An 18,842-nucleotide genomic window follows, 5' to 3' on the forward strand; every position below is an offset into this window, starting at 1 on the left:
AAACTCGAGAAAACTTCAGTGCCTTAAGGTAAACTTGTATTAATTTCCCATCAGTCTAAGCCATCTGTTGGGGCCACTCTGGTTATCTTAGTTGTGTTCATGTATTTTAGGCGTAACATTTTAATGCAAATCTTTGTCCTGTTAAACTATTTCTGTAACTTCCTCATTGCTCAGACTGAGACATTCAATTAAGAGTTAACTGACAAGAGAAAAGATTTGTGACTTAATACACGAAGTTGGGTACAGGACCTGGCTCACTCGTAAGATACTTGACTCCAACCATGAGGCACACGAGGTGCGGGTTGAATCACAAACTTGTACAGAGAAACTGAAGATTCCCTTCGAGCTCAGTATGGGTATAGGACGGGGACAATCGTCCGTGCTTATGGGGCGGTTTACAGTGTTGAGTTTGCTTAAAACCACTTCTCTTCCACCAGTACCACCAGCAGGCGTGCATCACCCCTGTGAAAGTTCGTCGGTAACCTGTCCAAGGTTTGTGGTTTAACTTGTGGTTAAATTTTGCGAAACAACCCTTGCAAAGCATTATAGTTCTTAATACATTTGGCTAAACCTCACACAGGAGTCGTTATACGGCATGGCGGTCTACAGCTGTGGACACAAACGTCGCTATAATTTTCCCTATTACGTAGGAATGTGAAGCAGTGCTATTAATCAGCATGCTAGTGACAGTAACCCTGCAGCACACCCGCTCTCGCTGAGCAAGTCACGTGGTAAAAGATTATAACTTCTGCGGGACGGATGATGAATGGCATTTGGTAATAATTATGGTATTTTCAGTCGTGAACAAACAATGCTGTCAGTTTAATTGACCCACAGGGGTAGTCTCGGTCTCCTGCTGCAGGCCATAATGCTGCACTATGTGTTCATATGATTTCACTATGCTTTTAAGTGAGGAGGTAAAGTGAACGCTTTTCTATAAACGCTGTAGCCTTCAGAAGCAGGTTAACGTATGTGTGGGCACTATTTATTCTAGTAATCTCATGCTGTGAGAGTTTAATTTCGCGAAAGAGAATGACATGGTAGAGGTTAACTACATGGAAGTTTGGGTAGTGTAATTTCCATGACATTTAATATACCAATTCACCGCTTTGCAGAATATTGTCGTAATCTTGTGTAATTTACCAGTGTGTAGAAAATTTGATTCGTGGTTCCTCGTATCCTGATTTAGTTTCTGGTGTATTTACATGTACATAACTCATTTAAGCAGTGCATATAATTATCAGAACACGAGTACAATTATGATCCAATATCAACGGGCCTTATTAACATGTATATTAATTCATATTCTATATGGAATCGGGTAAATAAGTATGTACAGCTAGTGGATGTACTGACACAGCCAGGTGATTGTAGGATTAGATCCCATTTCTGAATCAAGTAAGCCCCTATGTCACTGCATGTGGGTCGTATTCCTGAGTGTAAAGAATGCGTTTCAACCAGCTGGGTTTATCTGGATGCTTCACGATGGGGTTGAGATAGGGCTAATGGTACGTCACAGGTTAAACTCAGAGGTATTTTCTTTTACACAGCAACACATACTTCAGTTGCAAGTGTGAGGAATTCCACAAGTCTGGTACAGATTTATACCAAACGTGTCTGTTTATCCCTGCATGCTATTTTAAATTCCCAGAAATTTACTTCTAAGACATGATACACGTTAGAGGAGATAGATTAGAAAGGGTTATCAAGTCCTCAAAATGCGTTTTAAATCACTCTCGTTTCTGCCAATCGTGTGGTATTATTTACTTGTGCTCAAAAGGTATAGTAATACAGTAAGAACGCAAATGGTTGATTGCTTTTAAGTTAGCATAGACTTGCAGTCAGAGTGCATGTGATGTGGTTGATCATATGTAGACCTTTATGTGTACATAAGCGTATGTCGTAAGTGGTTGACATTCCGTTGATCACGCTTTACTCTATATGCAGACGAATGCACTTATATCGGTAGTTGGGAACTTCATTTTTATAACTGCTTCTCTTCTATGAGGGAGTAACGGATAACCCACCCAAATGTACATGCGGGATGCTGCAGTTTGTGAGAAGCTTGTCCGTTAACCTTCTCTGTCGCCTGTGCTGTGGGTGGATAGACTCAGATAGGTCAGGTGTAGGTTGCCACGTGGACCATCATTACATGCAGCTCCACAACTCACATTAATAATCACCAAGCAACCACTCACGTTTTCTGTATTTTACAGTATATGCGGTATTTTCTACATAATTTGATTAAAAGTTAAAAAGTGAATGAGAAAGAGTGAAATAAAAACCGAAGTGAAGACTTGCAAGAGTGGTGTGAACGATAGCTTGTAGACAGGATCAATTTGGTGATGAGGTTGGAATACAGCGGCTTGGGAGAGTGCCCGTATGTTGAGTATTTCACATATATCCAAATCATTGTCACGCGGCTTACTCGATAAATTGATCCCAATGCTGCTTCTGTTTTTAGCCTACAAATTAATTTTGTGCACCTTGTCGAGTGTTGACGAACAGAAATGGAGCTCTGGTCAATTACAAAGACGGAAATCTGAGCTGTCTTTGGTTCCTGTAATCGATGCTTGTGCGTCTTGTCTTGTGTTCCACTCACTCATTTATAACAAGATTTAATCTAATTGAGAGCGGGACGAATATATTGACATCTCAGTTCTGAAAATATACCCATTGGTCACCTGTTTATATACGGGTGATTTCCTAGGCCCAGTGTTGATTTCTTATCTTATGTGTTGACGATAAAATAATGACCATCGTGTTTGGTTTCCTTTCAGCGTATGATTCCCGTATGATATGAATACTCCTGCAACACACTGATCCGTCTCTACTCTTTTTAAACATATGTTTAATATTTTAATGTATTTTTCTGGCAAAAAGAAAATGGAATGACACTTTTATTTGTGTGTTCCGAATAACTGTTTTGTTGCAGTTCATACTATATATATATATATATATATATATATATATATATATATATATATATATATATATATATATATATATATATATATATATATATATATACAAGCTTGTAAGATGATTTCAGTTGGAATGTAAACATTGATTTTATTCTGTCAACAGCTCCCGGGAACTTATAAAAACGGCCATATTAGACAACGACTTTATGAAGAACCTGGAGCCGTCTCAGATCCGTGAGATTGTGGACTGCATGTACCCAGTGGAGTACTGTAAAGATGCTGTTATCATCAAGGAGGGAGATGTCGGCTCCCTCGTCTATGTCATGGAAGGTAAGCCATATTACAAAAGGAAAGAGAAAGGCAATAGAATGCACGCGATCGTATGATGATCTCTAGGCTTCATGCACACACCCTTCGCTAGAGTTGTCGTAGGACGGGATTGCGTCAGAAAGTGGTAGTTAACTCACCTATTTCCATTAAGACCCATTAGAGCCAGTGAATTAATTAGCCTGATGAGCCACTGTTGACATTCGTTTCATAAAGACGTAAACCTTCTCTTTTATAAACTGGATGTAAAAATAAACACCTGATGAGATTGCAGTCCTTGTACCTCGTGCATAATCTGATTCTGAAATGCATTCATGTGAGATAACAAAAAAACGAAGGAAGGCTTTTGTTGTTGCGCTGTACTGTATGTATATCTTGGCTAATTTTCCTTCTGTACCATAAACCTTACCAGAAAAAATAGTTAATAAAGCAAATTGTCCCAGTAGTAAGTTGTACTTCTACCGCTCTTTTGAGGTTGTGTCATATTCCTCTGTTCTGCCTTTTGTTCTTCCTTGTCATCACAACCATTTTTTTTTGTCCACAACACCTTGTTGCTACTCCTCATCAATATCACCTCACAAAGCTTAGTCATAAAGAAAAAAAAAATTCCCGTAATATTTCAAGTGCAAACCGCGCACTTCTTCGTTCTTTTTCTGCGATATACTCAGCACGTCTAGTAACAAGCTGTTGAACATCTCCTAGTAGACCCAGATCAGCTGCCATTGTGACACAGGGGCTAAACTTCTCTGCTTGCATTTGTTCATGGTTTATTCAGTCTTTTATAATCACAGTTTTCCTATCGATCATTTAAGACGGTTTCAATTCGCAATATTTAATCTTTGACACAAGATTAAACACCAGATCGTGACACCTCTTGTTTTCCTCATAAGTCAGGTATTAGGCGTTTACAAGCAGTTTCTTTTTTATAGGTCTATTGGTGAGAATCGCCAGAGGCCCATTATAGAGGCATGAAAAAATGTGAAGAAATTTGCTGAAGTAGTTTCACCCAAGTACTCAGTGTTAGTGCGTTTAATGAAATAGATCGTGGGTAATGGTCAAATATTAGCTTCCTTTCGTTATGTTTTCTTCCTTGTTGGGATTTATATGTAACGATTATGCATTGAATAAAACGTGTAATTATGTTTAATTTATTTTTATGCTTTAATTTATTATCCTTTCAATTTTTTGTCGCGAAATGTTATCGAATGCGTTTGCGGTAAATGTCACATACCAGTCGGTATCTTGGTTGTCGTACGTAGCGAAAAGATTTACATCTTGTAAAGTGACCTGCATGATGAACATTTGCATATAATTCCGAAAACGATCGAAAAAAGTTCGACAGATTAGCTATAATTGTAAGTGTGTGTTTTTATTAAAACTCATTTTCCTATTGCTCAAGCCTTTGGTGTCCGCAACGTTGGCCAATCGCTGTGTAACATTCACGTGATCTTTGTTGAACCTCGCAGGTATTCTGTCCAGTAGGCGATCTCTTAAGTCTGCGTGATGGCACCAGGTTATTATGCAATGAAAGTTTTACCAGGGCCAGCAGGAGTGAAGCTGACAGCTGATTCAACAATGTACTAACGTATGCTTGGTACTTTAGTACATCGTCAGATCACTTAAACCACACACGTACGGTTAGTACAATGTAAATGTTGAGAAGATTTGATTCTTAACAGTTACATGAACAATTGTACATAAATGAATTGTTATGGCGAATTAACATTGTGTGTATTAGGCGTAATGTTACTTCGAAAGTGTGGCCATAGTCTTGACAAACTCACAGTGCAGTAGTGAAACAGACTTGTTCAAGATGGCGGGTAGCCCTCGAACTCGAGATAACAAGCACTTCTTACAGGTTTTTTTTTCGGTCTTTAAAACAAACTGTTTCTTTGGTGCTTTTTTTGGTGGTGGAGGGGGTGGGGTGGGGTGGAGAGAGAGGTTCTCTTCCGAATCTTCTCTAGGGGTTATCTCCCTTGATGAAAGTGTTGCACCCGGTGAACCAGAGATAGGAACTGGTGAGCTGTTGCTGACTAATTTTAGCCTACGTTATTATTCATAGAGCCTCTTAAAGTAGTCAGCATTTTATTATACGGAAACGTTTTAGCATCTAGTCTTTCGCTGTGCTCTTATTCATTAAAATCAGCCTTTACTTTTTTTTATGTTCTTGCTTACGCGAATTTTTTTCTCACTGTTAGAAGTTAGAAGAAGACCAATAGACCCATTTCACACCCAATGGGCTCTAGTTGGTATTATTTTTTCGCATTTCTGCCAGAGAAGATGTGCACAGGTAGGCTATAGCTAGAGGGGCCAGGAAAGCCATCTATCTTTTCCCCTCTTCCTCGTATGCTTTCCCGTGACAGATTGTTCCTGACAAGTTCCTGCTATAGGAAACCGGGAAAATCCTTGTTACCGACAGATTGTCGCTTACATCAATGTGACAAAAACTCTTAAATTAATCGCCAGCCTGACACTAGATTTAGCCTTCATTTCCTCCATGGATATTCATGTCAGCTCTGCAAACGATACCCTCAATCTGTGTATCCTTGCTGTATATGAATGTCTTACATGGGAAAATTCATGTAAAATTGTTGCGGAAGAATTCCATCACTTCTGCGTTAAGCAAGGACACACTCCCTCACGTAGGTTATTAGACCATGCGTTTAGTTCTTTCCACCTATTTCACTACTCGTGACCAAACACTCGTGCGGTTTATAGAGCATACTGCAGGTTTATGTGTGTATATGAACCATGTATTCTTCGGCATGGTTTTGATAAGTATTCTTGGCGTCAAAAATATCGGCTACCAATATTTTCAACAGTTTGGCATAACACACAGTGGGAAATGTGAAAAGTAGAAAGTAAGGAGTACAAATAGATTTATCTCCCTTTCCTGAGTTTTTCGTCTTTTCGTCTGGGACATACAGTTAACCATACATGACAATAAACCTTTGAAGATCTATTCGCGGAGAGCTTTTTTGACGACATTTGTGTGAAAATGACATTATTTTTTGTCTTGTAATCTTGTACCTAACCAAATATTTTAATTCGCAATGAATTTCCTCAAAACAGCTATTTGGGTGTCGATGAATCGATGTTTTGTTGTTACAACAACACACCAACCTATATTTACTGTGTTGGATTTAGGGGTGTATTTTCTGCCATTTAAGTTAGCAGCTCACTCAAACTACATTGTGTGTGTCTGTAAAAAAACTGCCATGAGAAAACCTCAATTCTATAATCCGAATGTCGAGAGAAGGGGTACTGGTATCAGGCCTACCTTGGGCAGTCCATTTCACCTAACATTCATCATTCCAACTGGAAAGTTTTGTCCGCGTGGTATAAATGGGCTCTAACTGTGATCGACGTGACCGACATGGTCAGATCAAAGTGTGGTCATCTCACAGGAGAGGTATATATAATACACGTATTCAAAAAAAGGTGTTTGACCACAAACGATCTTCAGCTCACATAATCTTGTTAATTTAAAACTTCTCACTTACTGAGGGTATACTTGGGCTCTAACCGTGCAGCGGTTCAGCGGGACCCTGTTCATGTACTCTTGTCTTATCTATACTCAGCAACTGACATCCGATAGTACCCTTCCGGCACCAGCTGATACAGTATGGTTAAACTTTCCCCTGCTGCTATATCAGCCTGGTGTCTCCTTGTGCTGACTGAAGGGGGAGTGGACATCTTGGTACGAAATGTAAGATGAGCTGTCGTCACATCACGGCTCTCTCTGCTTAGTCACTTGACAGACTAAAGGGCTTTAATTATTAGGCTATCTATAGAACCAATTCCTTCCAACCTCTCTTAGGTGACAGCTAATTACACCTGTATCAGCGAATGCAACCATATACGATTTATGTTGCCGTTTCCCTAGTACTTATCAGACTAGGTAAGATTTCCAGATGTGTCCCTTGCTTATGGTATCTTGTCCCTTATGTAAAAGAAGACTGCACTTGTATTTCTTGTTAGGCTATAAGGCTGCCTTGAGTATACATGTACACGACCGTTATTGTTAATTTTATTCATGGGTATATAACAAGGACCAAGTTTCTTGGCGTGTGAAGGCTGCCCTTTTTGTTTCTGTAGGCAGTTCTCCTCGCTGCTGTAGACCGCCAGCGTCAGTCAGCCAGACATATGTCTTATTAGACGTCAACCATCAATGGTCCTACTTTTTTCCAGATTTTTTTTTCTGCTTTATTCTATTTTTGACGTCATATTTTGGTACAGCTCGTGGCGCTCAGCCGAAAATAACCCATCTGACTCAGTCAAGGATGGTTCATCTTCTGATTAGGCGGAAGAAGGAGGGGACGGTGTTGAAAGACACTGCAACACATCAAACCTTTTCACACAACAGAAACTCACTAAAGTGCATTAATTATTTAACATCAATACAATCGCCTTTCTTTTGAGATAAACTAGATCCCGAACTGATAAACGAGTAGCTTTTTAATCCATGTTTTCTATGGAATAGAACACGAATTAATACCCTACATCTTCACAAGTGTACAAGGCCGTCTAAAGAAAGCATCAACTTCAGGCTTATGCATACGGTAAAAGAGTGCGGAGGTTTGAATGTTATATATAACTTCAGTGCAATGGCAAGGAAAGAAAGACGTCTATAGCGTGTCGACAAGTTTTATTTTATGTGATGTAAGATGTTTAACGCCTGAAGCTAGCTAAAGCATCACGTAGTTAGATAGGTCAGATCAAAGTGTGATGATTAAATAGTAAACTAAAATAACTTTCATTTTTATTTCTCATCTGAGAGGTATATATTTAATACACGTATTTAGCAAAATATGAGCAACGACTATACTTGACCAGAACATAACGTTCGAACTTCATCGAACGTAACCTGGTTCATTACACTTCGAAACCATACCGCTCTGGGGTTTATGAATAACCAGCTTTTTTATACTCTGGTGATAGGATTTCTGAAACCTTCCATCGTATCAAACGTCGTTGGAATTGTTTGTTAAGTAGGCTACTGCATATATTCTTGTAAGATCACTCTCTCGTATTATTCACAATTGTCAAGTTTTCCCGAAGGCTGATTTATATCGCTGATTTATGGTCAGTTTATATATGTTTTATATATATGTGATTAAGCTTTACCGCAGATGTATACTATTTTAGCCCTCGTGCCCCCCTTCCACCGCCAGTTAGGTGCATGTGTATATATCTTCGCTGGAAACGTGTGCATTCTTGTACAGAGGGACCGTGATTTATCTGCTTCCTGGCTTGATGGGAACAAGCACATCTGGCTAAGACAAGAACATTTCACAAAGTCCGTGTCCTTTCTACCATTATGTTTTTTTGTTTACAGAGGGAAAGGTGGAAGTCACCAAAGAGCGTCAGAAATTATGCACCATGGCACCAGCAAAAGTGTTTGGAGAATTGGCTATTCTCTACAACTGTACTAGGACTGCAACGGTTCGAGGTGAGTTAACCGTTTCTTAAATATATTCCAAGTTTTCATGAATGTCGTAGGTTAAATTTCAAAAGGAACATATATTAACAGTTGTGGCCCGTTTAACAGTTTGTTGGTAAAATCAAGAATTTATTTACAGTAGAATCCACATGTCGGCATCACGATCTCTTTATTTACAGTGTTAATGTCGGCACAAATGTCTAAATAATATGACATAAGTATTTATATATGTGGGGACATATTGCTTTGGTATTACAGCCCGTGTAAGAATGTAACATTATTTTAGCGATTTTTTGTTTACTGACGGTTTACTGAGGCTTCATCATTGACAGGGAACAGTTGACATACACACCCTACCCAAGAGACATCGGAAACCATCGAGAAATAATTTGATGAAGTAAACATTTAAAGCGAGGTTCTTACCTTAAAGGCCACGCCATTTCATCTGTATATATCAGATGAAACACAATCAAACACTGTCCAAGAAAACAGCTCGATATAATTTTTTTAAAATTTTTCCAACCAAATAAAATAATTCTAAATCACCAGATTGCACTGAAGTCTGCATTGACCCAGAGAGTATTAGTGACGCCACATGTATGTGTCTATATTTTTGTTTTTAAAATAAATTGTTTCAACTTTCATTCTGCAAACGTGTTCATAAATCTGTAAATATATATGTATGTGGAATGATTAAATGCAGCAATTTAAGTCGGCTATGACAAAAAACTTGATAGGGTGAGGTATGGGAATCTTATGAATGGTTTCTCGGTTAGCACTCAACAACATTTACATATCTTGGTAGGGCACATGTGGTACGAATGAGCTGAACGTTTGGTACTTTCTTGGTTTCACACCGTGGCTATTCCTGTATTATTACAAGCAGTATCTGACATAAAGACAGTGATATTCATTGCAATAATTGATTGAGTTTGGCCCGGCATTTTGATAGACTTGACATAATCGTGGTATGTTTTAATCAGACTGTATTGAAGACAGGCCATTTGGTGGTGTCACATATATAATGCATGTACCTGGAACATGTAAGCTTTGTGTGAACCATGAAAAGAGCCCAGTCGTTTATCAGCCATTTGTCAGCAGCTTGGAAGCTTGCCAGGAGCCAGTTCTTTAAGGTTTAAATAAAGGCTCAGGTGTTATACGTACGTGTAGGTGGTGATAACCTGGAGCATCTGAACTGCTGACCAGTTATCTGTACGAATGGTATGCTGTATCTGTGGAAATAATCCACAAAGAGTTTGACTGAACAGAAAATCAGTGTAAATATATTCCATTCTCTAAGTCTCTTATTTCTTACCGGTGGAGCAGTTCGTTCCATACTATAGATGAGCGAGTGGACTGAATAAGAATTAAGCCCTCCATGCAGATCAGAAATAAGCATTTATTATCCAAAGTAGTTTTACAAGATGACGAACATGCGTGTGTCCCATCTGACATTGCTCCATTTTCTGGTCTTGAAGTTTTAATTAACTTACAGCCCTCTGTGGAACATCCTAAAGTATCTATAAGTAAACAGTAAGATGCTTAATTCAACCCTAGACGCTTCATTTATCTTTACTGGTTGTACCCTCAATAGTCAGATAGACATACCCCGACAGCACTGCCAGGCAAGGTTATTTTGAAGTATATTGCATAATTGTTAGACTATTTCTAGACGTAACACTGGAGGAGTGTGTGAAGATAAGAGCTGCTTTGAGTTGGACTGATGATGGACTGTAGTAAGGGTTACAGCTGACTGTGTTGGGGGCTTCACGGATACACGTTGGCGCAAGCGCGATTCTTCAGGGTTACTCCGTTCAGCAAGGGTCAAAAGGTCCAACAAGATACATAGGAGACATATTCTATTTCTTTGGATTGTTGCTCAGACTAAACACACATCCTGCAATATTCGACTAGCAATACACACAGTCTGAGGAACGTCTCCACTAACTCCACTTGACGTCAGGTCTGACCACTGACCAGTAATAACGGTGTATTATATGGACAAAGACTTGTCAGACAAAAACCTGCTTGAGTTCTCAGATAAGATGAGATGGTTTATGGGTTCTAATCCGCTCAGTCACATGCACCTGATGCGTTCGGATGGATTCTCTTCTCTTTATAGTTATACGCACGGTAATATTTCAGAGAGTCACGTGCGAATGGTTCGTTGTTTTTCAGCACTGACGAACTGTAAGTTGTGGGCCATCGACCGACCATGTTTCCAGAGTATCATGATGAGGACTTGCTTAATGAGACAGACAGAGCATATGGACTTCCTCAGGAGGTAATATTTTTCATATTTGAAATTTTTAAATAAAATCCCATGGAGTCACAATTAAAAGGATATATAACAGAATTCGGTAACTTTAATACTTAAAGCTGCTGGGAAACATCCAAGACTTCAAAAAGAAATGTGAAGATTTAAAAAAATATTTACTGAAGTGTAGTTACGAACTCTCACGCTCTGCTTTCTCTGTTCAACTTGAGTGCCTTTAAATGTGTTTCTTCAGCAAGCGTACATAGGCTGAAAAGTCGAAGCACTTGAAAAGAAATTTGAATAGTTTTAAAGCGTTACTCGTGTAAACCCATATTTGTATGACAAAGTTGTGTATCTAAAACTTGGAGATCTAAACTTGCTGGACGTTCACGGTTGCGGCAAACAATTTAAGAGCCAAGGAAATGATTTTTACCAATCAAACCAAACACTCTAATGCTTGCCTTTGAAAACAGTCATGTTTTGTCTTAACATGGAATATTTTGGTCTCTGGTAACATCTAAAACCAGATCAAATTTGCTATTGGCTAACGTGAGACATCCAGTATATATGGTAGTGCTTGCATCTTTGTAAATGGATTTAGGTCCAGATATTATGCACGAGGAATCTGCACACTTAAAATCAAAATTTATGAACCATTCAAATGCAGTCATATATGCTTTTACTCTTAATATAATATTCTTATGTAGTAGTGATTAAGGATGTAACAGGGTTAAGAAAGGAGAGGTAGAAAAGAAAGGTCTTACAGAGGTGCATGTTCTCATAGTAATAATTATGAGTCCTTTATTAATGCGTTGGACAACAGAACGGTTGGGATTAGTCCCGCTTTGTGCTTTCATTCAGTTTGAATCATTTCCTTCAAATAAAATGGTTTGCCAGTAACAAGACGCACTGTCGATGTGGGGTCAATGGGTGTTTTATATTTATTGCATCCAGAAAACCTTTTAATAACATTCACGTTATGATAAATTAAATATCTTGTATTAGCTGTTTCGGTAGTACTGTGAATTTTGTAGTTTATTAAGTGCTTCCGCCAGTTGCTGGTTCTGCGTTCGGAGATAAGAAATGAGTTTACTTGATAAGTATGTCCGTTATTTTGATTTAATTTGATATAAACGTCTTAAGTTTGTGGATGTTCTGAGTTAATTAACGGTGAAATCTGCGACTTCGAAATTCGGTATCGGAACTGTCACCACAAAAAATAAAAAAGTGAATTTTAGTGAGCTGTGATAGTTGGCTTCACTCATTGTGGAATAAATTGATAAACACATACAAAGATGCATTCAATATTTATGTTCTATGTAGCTCCTCTAAGTGATATGCTTGTTTGGCCAGTTGACTACGTACACAGGAAAACCGCTTGCACCCTATGATTGCCTGTCGTATGCCTTTGAAGTGGTTTGGTGCGGAGATAATGAGCTTCCACGATATCGTGTGTCACTATCACTAAACTTTCCGCATGGTGCCAGTTCTCCAGCCTTTAAGTCTGGCTCTGCTCTTATAGGAACTATTCTCAGAACCAACTAATATTTCCACGTTTTACCAATGTTTTTTTTTCTCTTTCAAAAGTGTACATAAGAATAGCCACCAACAGATTTTCAGTGCTGCCAACTGTTGGTTCTTTTTGTGTAATTCGTGCAAGAGATGGACATGATTGATATCCGAAGGTGGTAAATGCAAGAACGAGAAGAGCATATATGTTACCCATGTACGCGATTGTTTACATTTTCTCAACGAACGAATTGGACTGCGTTCTGTTGGCGGGAATGAGTCTGTCAGGCTGCCGTCATCCACGGCTTTATACACTAGCTCTGTGTATGTTTACTTTGACGTTTGTTGATGGCAGACATGGACCAGAGTTTTATCTGGTTCTTCTCTATGCTTTCTCCCACTGAACTAACTAATCACGCATCTCACCCATCATTTTGTTCCTTTTTCACTGTGCCTGTCTGTAAGACGCCCGTTTAAACGCCGTGGAATGATGGATATAATGGCTTATTCCCCAGGTCATGGAGCTTTTTTAAGCTTTGCGAGGTTTACTGCACCCGATGAAGCGGTGATAATCCCAAAGCCTTCATAACATTTTGACAAGCCCTAGCCTTCTGTTCTTGCCACGAGCTAGTCTGGTAAGCTATCGTTTCCAAGAATCTGTATGCGGATTACACGTATAGGAAGAACAGGAAGATTTCGCGACCTGGTATGTGTGCCGCATGTCACCGCCTGGATAGCGGGAATGTTGAATAAGCGATACGATTCACAGCAGGTGCAAGATACCGAACACCTCCGCGGTGAGGTCGACTTGACCTCTTTAATCCACATTTTACGTACATATCTCGGTCTGCACTTCTCAAAGGTGTGGTACAGGTGATGGACAACGTCCGTGCTGGGTAGATTTCTGTAAGAGTACCTACTGGTATTCTGGTTATAACCAACGTTTAAGTCTGTAACCCGGGTGTTTCCTGATTGATATATCAGCCGGTCGTTGAGGTGATCTCTGTCTGAAAAAAAAAACTGACAGTGTGCTTAGTTTGGAATAGTTCTTTGAAATTGATTGCTTGAACGCAAGGCGCTTAGTAAGACAATGTTTCAATGGAGAATGGAGCTGTAAATCTTAACAGACATTAAGCACGAACGAATTGGGACAATATTGACGATATGTTTATTCTTTACCCTTCGTTTTAAATTCAATTTTCTGAAAAGGAATTATTTTCATTTATGCCTGCACCGGTATCAAAACATTTCGTGCAAGAAGTTAGTTTACCATCAAACATTCAGTGCATAAGATAAGGATGATGTTTACAAGCCCGTATCATAACTGAGATTAACACTGCCATCAATCCCAGATGTTGGGAAGCTGTGGGAGCAGCCATCGTGTGAGAGAGCTATGGTCGATGGTCCACGACTCTCTGGTTCTCCAAAGAAATCAAATAACCAAACATAAAGCTGAGATAGTGTGTTTTGCTAAGAAATAAAGATATCCACCGTGACTGAGATATGACTGTTAGACATATATAGAAGTATTAGTTTTAAAAAATGATTGTGACTTCAATAATGTTAGTCCGAAGACCTTAATTTCGAAAAGCAGTAAACAAAATCGGAGAAATCCTCTAAATTATCCGATGTAAAGAAACCAGATAATTATGATTTTGAACACTTTTATAAATTTTAGTAGAATAAGTCTTTAGCTTATTGATTTATAGGATTTGTAGTAAATTTTGAATGTCCTTCATGAAAGCAAAAGATTACGCGTATGGCAGACTATTTTGATATAACTCCTGTAATTCATATGCGTGTTTCCTTGCAGCGTTCCTACTTTTAAAGGACTTCCAGAAGAAAACTCTGAGCAAACTGGCCGGACGTATTAGAGGAGGTAGAGAACTGTATATTCAGACAAAGGTATGGATGTGGTCATAAATGATATCACATACATAATCATTGTTCTGTCAGTATGGTACAAAGGTGATTTAAGGTTATAGAATTTAAATTGTAATGGTTGCAGTTGGAAAATTTCCATAGTTCCATAGTCATAGTATAATTTTGCACAAACAGAAGCTATTAACCTTTATAAGATTTGCGTCTGTCTATGGGCAATACTGGCCTGGACATTTCAGCCTTTGTGTATACGTTTTGATTATAACAACACTGAATTATATAGTTTCTTGCAAAAATCCGGGGCCTCTATAAGTTACTTTCATTCACGAGACCACACGCACAGTTTCTTTTCGTGTGCAGTTCCATGAATTACACTTTTGTTAATAAGGCTGCCTGTAGGCTGGGCGACTGTTGCATTTTGTCAGTGAGGTGTAAAAACGTATTCTGATCTTTTCTGCACAGGCCCATTATGCTGACAAGGAATACATCGTTCGCCAGAGAGCTGTTGGGGATACCTTCTTTATTATCGCCAGTGGCAAGGTAAATTATTACAACGCTAAAATTCTCATCCTAGATTTTACTGAACTCATAGTAATCCCTAATGTTGCTCTTATAACTTAATAAATGTCAATAACGTTACCTAATGTGCACTTTGAACATGTTTATTTTAGATGCAGGACAGTCTTGTGATATACATGTATCTGCATCAGGGTGGTGATGTTTGATATTTTCATTCTATTCTTTATTTTTTCTTTAAAGGGTAAACGTTACTAAACGCAGTTCTGGGGATTCGTGTGAAATCGTTCTACACAGTCTCCATCGAGGTGATTTCTTTGGAGAAAAAGCATTACAAGGGTAAGACAATATTTACGTTTGTGATTCGAGGGAAAAGTAACGTATATAGCCATATCGTCACATTTTACACACATTTAACAATGGGTCTTCAATACACACAAAAATTTATATAAGTTGGCGTCAGATACATTTGTGTGTATTTAAGTTGTAGTTAAACTATTCAACTGAGGATTAATAATAATTAATTGTCCAATCGAAGCATGATCATCCCGACAAGTTTTCCTGAAGAGTATTGGATCCCCAGTGTTAACCAGACCTCTGATATGCTAGAAGATGCAAGAAGCTTGTTAAAATAATAAGCCTAGATGTCTGCTCCTGTGAGTCCCATATATTATAATGACTTGTCGCAGTGCAAGATAATAATATATGAATATTGTCACTTTGTAATATAAACAGTCATAGTAAAATGACGATTGCTATACTTTTATGACATTTTATCCTTGCTTTAACGAATACTGAATTACGAATTTGGATTATGTGAAATTTGGAAATGTATGATTGTTACAGGGAGGATGTACGTAACGCTAACATCGTGGTTGATGACCCTGATGGGGTAGATTGTCTAATCATAGATAGAGAGTGAGTAAAGCAAGCGTCTCCAAGCAACACACTTAAAACTTACAGCTCAGAATCAAGAAAACCTATGAACTACACTTTGTAATATATAGGCCTGCGGTGTACAAATTCAAACCATTGTGATCTGAGATAATACGAAACAGGCCTCTGCCTGATGTTGCCATATTATATAATGATTGGGTGTTGATATAGACAATTGTTCTGTTAATATCTTAACAAGGATCCTTTTGAAACTGTGCGTGAACTTTTATGGCATATATGGTATTACTTTACCCTCTGACCTATGTTCCAGGTCCTATTCCACTCTTATCAGTAACATAGACCAGCTCCAGCGTGTTTACCAGGAAGAGGAATACAGAGAGAAGTATGTGGCCGTATCACAGTTAATGCCTTTTAGATGTTTTGCGCCTGGGTACATGGCTCTTGAATACCCTTTATTTCTGATTAAGTTTTCAAATAAATCTTTAAATATAAACAAAAATTGGTATTTTTCGTTGAACTTCAACTTGATTGAATCTTTCATGTGTTTTGCAGTGTTGATGCCGAATTTGCCAAGTTGAAATTAACGGACATCAGTATTATTGCAACCTTAGGCATTGGAGGGTTTGGGAGAGTGGAACTGGTGAGCAACTTGCTTTAAACTGTTGTATTTTTCAGTTACTCCGTAACTCTCGACCGCTGTGTCACTACCGATGATTTTAAGAAAGGTATCATTGTAATATGCTCTTCCATATCCATGCTGCACATAGAGTAATTTTGTGTAAAAGAAAATCGCTGTATACGTTATGACGGTCGTGATTAAGCTAAACCTTATAGAACTATATGGAATGACAAATATATTAGTATACATCGTCCAGTATAAGGTTTTAAAACAGGCGGCTTTTATATGGCTTTTAACATTTTTAGTCCGATCATTTAGTGCTATCATTCCTTCGTTAACAGGTTCAAATCTGCGATGATGAGTCCAGAACGTTTGCTCTAAAGCAGTTGAAGAAACATCATATCGTTGAGACTCGCCAACAGGAGCATATCATGAACGAAAAATTCATCATGGAAGAAGCAAGATGTGATTTCATTGTTCGGTACGGGCATTTATTGTAGTTGTTTGGAGTAACCGTAACAAGTAACTTCTAAAAGGCTGAAACGCCTCCATATATCAGGAAAAATAGTTGGTGGTTGGAGTAACATTAAATGCCCCCGCCTAGAGTGTTGTGACACAAACATTACTTTTCGGATTGTCTTGTCGCGAAGTCTGAGGCTGTTTGAGATTTCCTGCAGGCCTGAGCCGATTTAAGACAATCACGCACTATGTACGGCTTCGGTTTCCATTTTCTACTCTCCTTTAGATCACATTAACGACTATTATTTTACGAAAATACAAGATTCATCTGTGGCTTCCCAGCGCAGAGAGCAAATATTCAGCGACCGTGTCTACTGATGGTAGCTTTCAGATTAAATCGTGTGTAATGGTGTTAGTGGGGAACTCGGCATCGTGTAATTGCTAACGCTTACAGGTTTGCTGACACTGCTCTCAAAATAACCTCAACGTGCCTTTTCCTTTAATCGCGGTAGAGTAGTAACTGGGTTTTCGCAAATCTGTGTCAGAAAGAACATTTGAAGAAGCCAGCATCCATCCCAGGCCTCATATTTGTTTTCTTCCTCCATTTACAGGTTATACCGGACCTTCAAAGACAGAAAATATCTATACATGCTGCTGGAAGTCTGCTTGGGCGGGGAGCTCTGGACATTACTACGTGATAAGTAAGCGACGTGCTTCCTGTACAAACTAACAGCTGTGACACAACAGATCCAATCAGTGAATCCAGAAATCCAATATTATAATCGATTCCGTCAGTGGCCCAACCCCACTGCAATGTTAACTGTTAAGGATGAGATTATATCTGGTATCACCTTTTTGGAATGATTCATAAAGAGTTTTTTAAACTGTGTATCCTTGATAAAAATTGACTATACTGCAGAAGTATTTACATAGTTTTAATTTCTGTTTATCACAGAGGATCGTTTGACGATTCTACCACACGGTTCTACACTTCGTGTGTAGTAGAGGCATTTTCTTACCTCCATAATAAAGGCATTGTGTATAGAGATCTCAAACCGGAAAACCTCCTCCTAGACAACAGGGGTTACGTCAAATTGGTACGTGGACACAATGTGTGAATGTTTCTAATGACGTTTGTAAGAAAAAGGGATCATTTAGAAATCATGAAACAAGCTAGTTTTTACTGTTGAATTTAATACAAACTGTCTAAAGTTCATATAAAACAATTTATATCTTAATTTGTCGTATCAAAGGTACATGTTACATACATTAATAATTGCTTCCATTCTGAAAACCGCATTATATACTGCACTACGATTCCCAGACCTTATATAGCTAACTTTCTGGCACAGGTCGACTTTGGCTTTGCAAAAAAGATTGGCCACGGGAAGAAGACGTGGACATTTTGCGGCACCCCAGAGTACGTGGCCCCGGAGATTATCTTGAATAAGGGACATGACATATCCGCAGATTACTGGTCCCTTGGAATTCTGATGTTTGAATTGCTCACTGGGAGGTCAGTGTCAAGCAACTCAGGTTACCTAAAACGCAGCCACACCTGCTCAGGTTAAAGACTCATAGGAGCTTATTTACGAAAACAGGAGCACGTGGGTGTTATTATTTTGCTATACCAATATTATATAATTCTTATGTTTTGGGGCATATACTGCCTATATAGGACAAAAAAACCAAGAAAAACAATATAGCACAATATTTTTTAATTTAATTATTTTCCAACGTTTTTTTTTGTCACTATTTATCTAAATATTTCTTGTTGTGAATGAGCGGCACATATACAAACAACATGCCATTTCGGCTGTTTCCAGTCCACCGTTTACTGGTCCGGACCCAATGAAGACATACAACGTGATCTTGAAGGGAATCGATGCTATAGACTTTCCGAGGAAGGTGTCCAAGAATGCCCAAAATCTAATCAAGAAGCTGTGCAGGTGAGAGAGGAAATGCGGTGACATAACTGCTATGCTCAACACGCTTAGCGAAATTATGCGG

At 38.6% G+C, this 18,842-nt stretch overlaps 1 protein-coding gene across 1 annotated transcript in view; it reads left to right on the top strand.

Annotated features, from left to right (window-relative positions):
• The window catches only part of LOC135462186 (cGMP-dependent protein kinase 1-like), a 48,449-nt gene that overhangs the window by 25,817 nt on the left and 3,790 nt on the right, over nucleotides 1–18,842 (top strand). The window contains 15 exon segments of the mRNA XM_064739581.1: nucleotides 3,088–3,254; nucleotides 8,590–8,703; nucleotides 10,873–10,978; nucleotides 14,274–14,322; nucleotides 14,325–14,339; nucleotides 14,804–14,880; nucleotides 15,101–15,196; nucleotides 15,704–15,775; nucleotides 16,065–16,136; nucleotides 16,307–16,394; nucleotides 16,715–16,854; nucleotides 17,444–17,533; nucleotides 17,788–17,929; nucleotides 18,185–18,348; nucleotides 18,659–18,781. Of these exon segments, the coding sequence (XP_064595651.1) occupies nucleotides 3,088–3,254; nucleotides 8,590–8,703; nucleotides 10,873–10,978; nucleotides 14,274–14,322; nucleotides 14,325–14,339; nucleotides 14,804–14,880; nucleotides 15,101–15,196; nucleotides 15,704–15,775; nucleotides 16,065–16,136; nucleotides 16,307–16,394; nucleotides 16,715–16,854; nucleotides 17,444–17,533; nucleotides 17,788–17,929; nucleotides 18,185–18,348; nucleotides 18,659–18,781 (1,515 nt within the window).

The sequence above is a fragment of the Liolophura sinensis genome, chromosome 1, assembly GCF_032854445.1.
Source record: "Liolophura sinensis isolate JHLJ2023 chromosome 1, CUHK_Ljap_v2, whole genome shotgun sequence".
Taxonomy (NCBI): domain Eukaryota; kingdom Metazoa; phylum Mollusca; class Polyplacophora; order Chitonida; family Chitonidae; genus Liolophura; species Liolophura sinensis.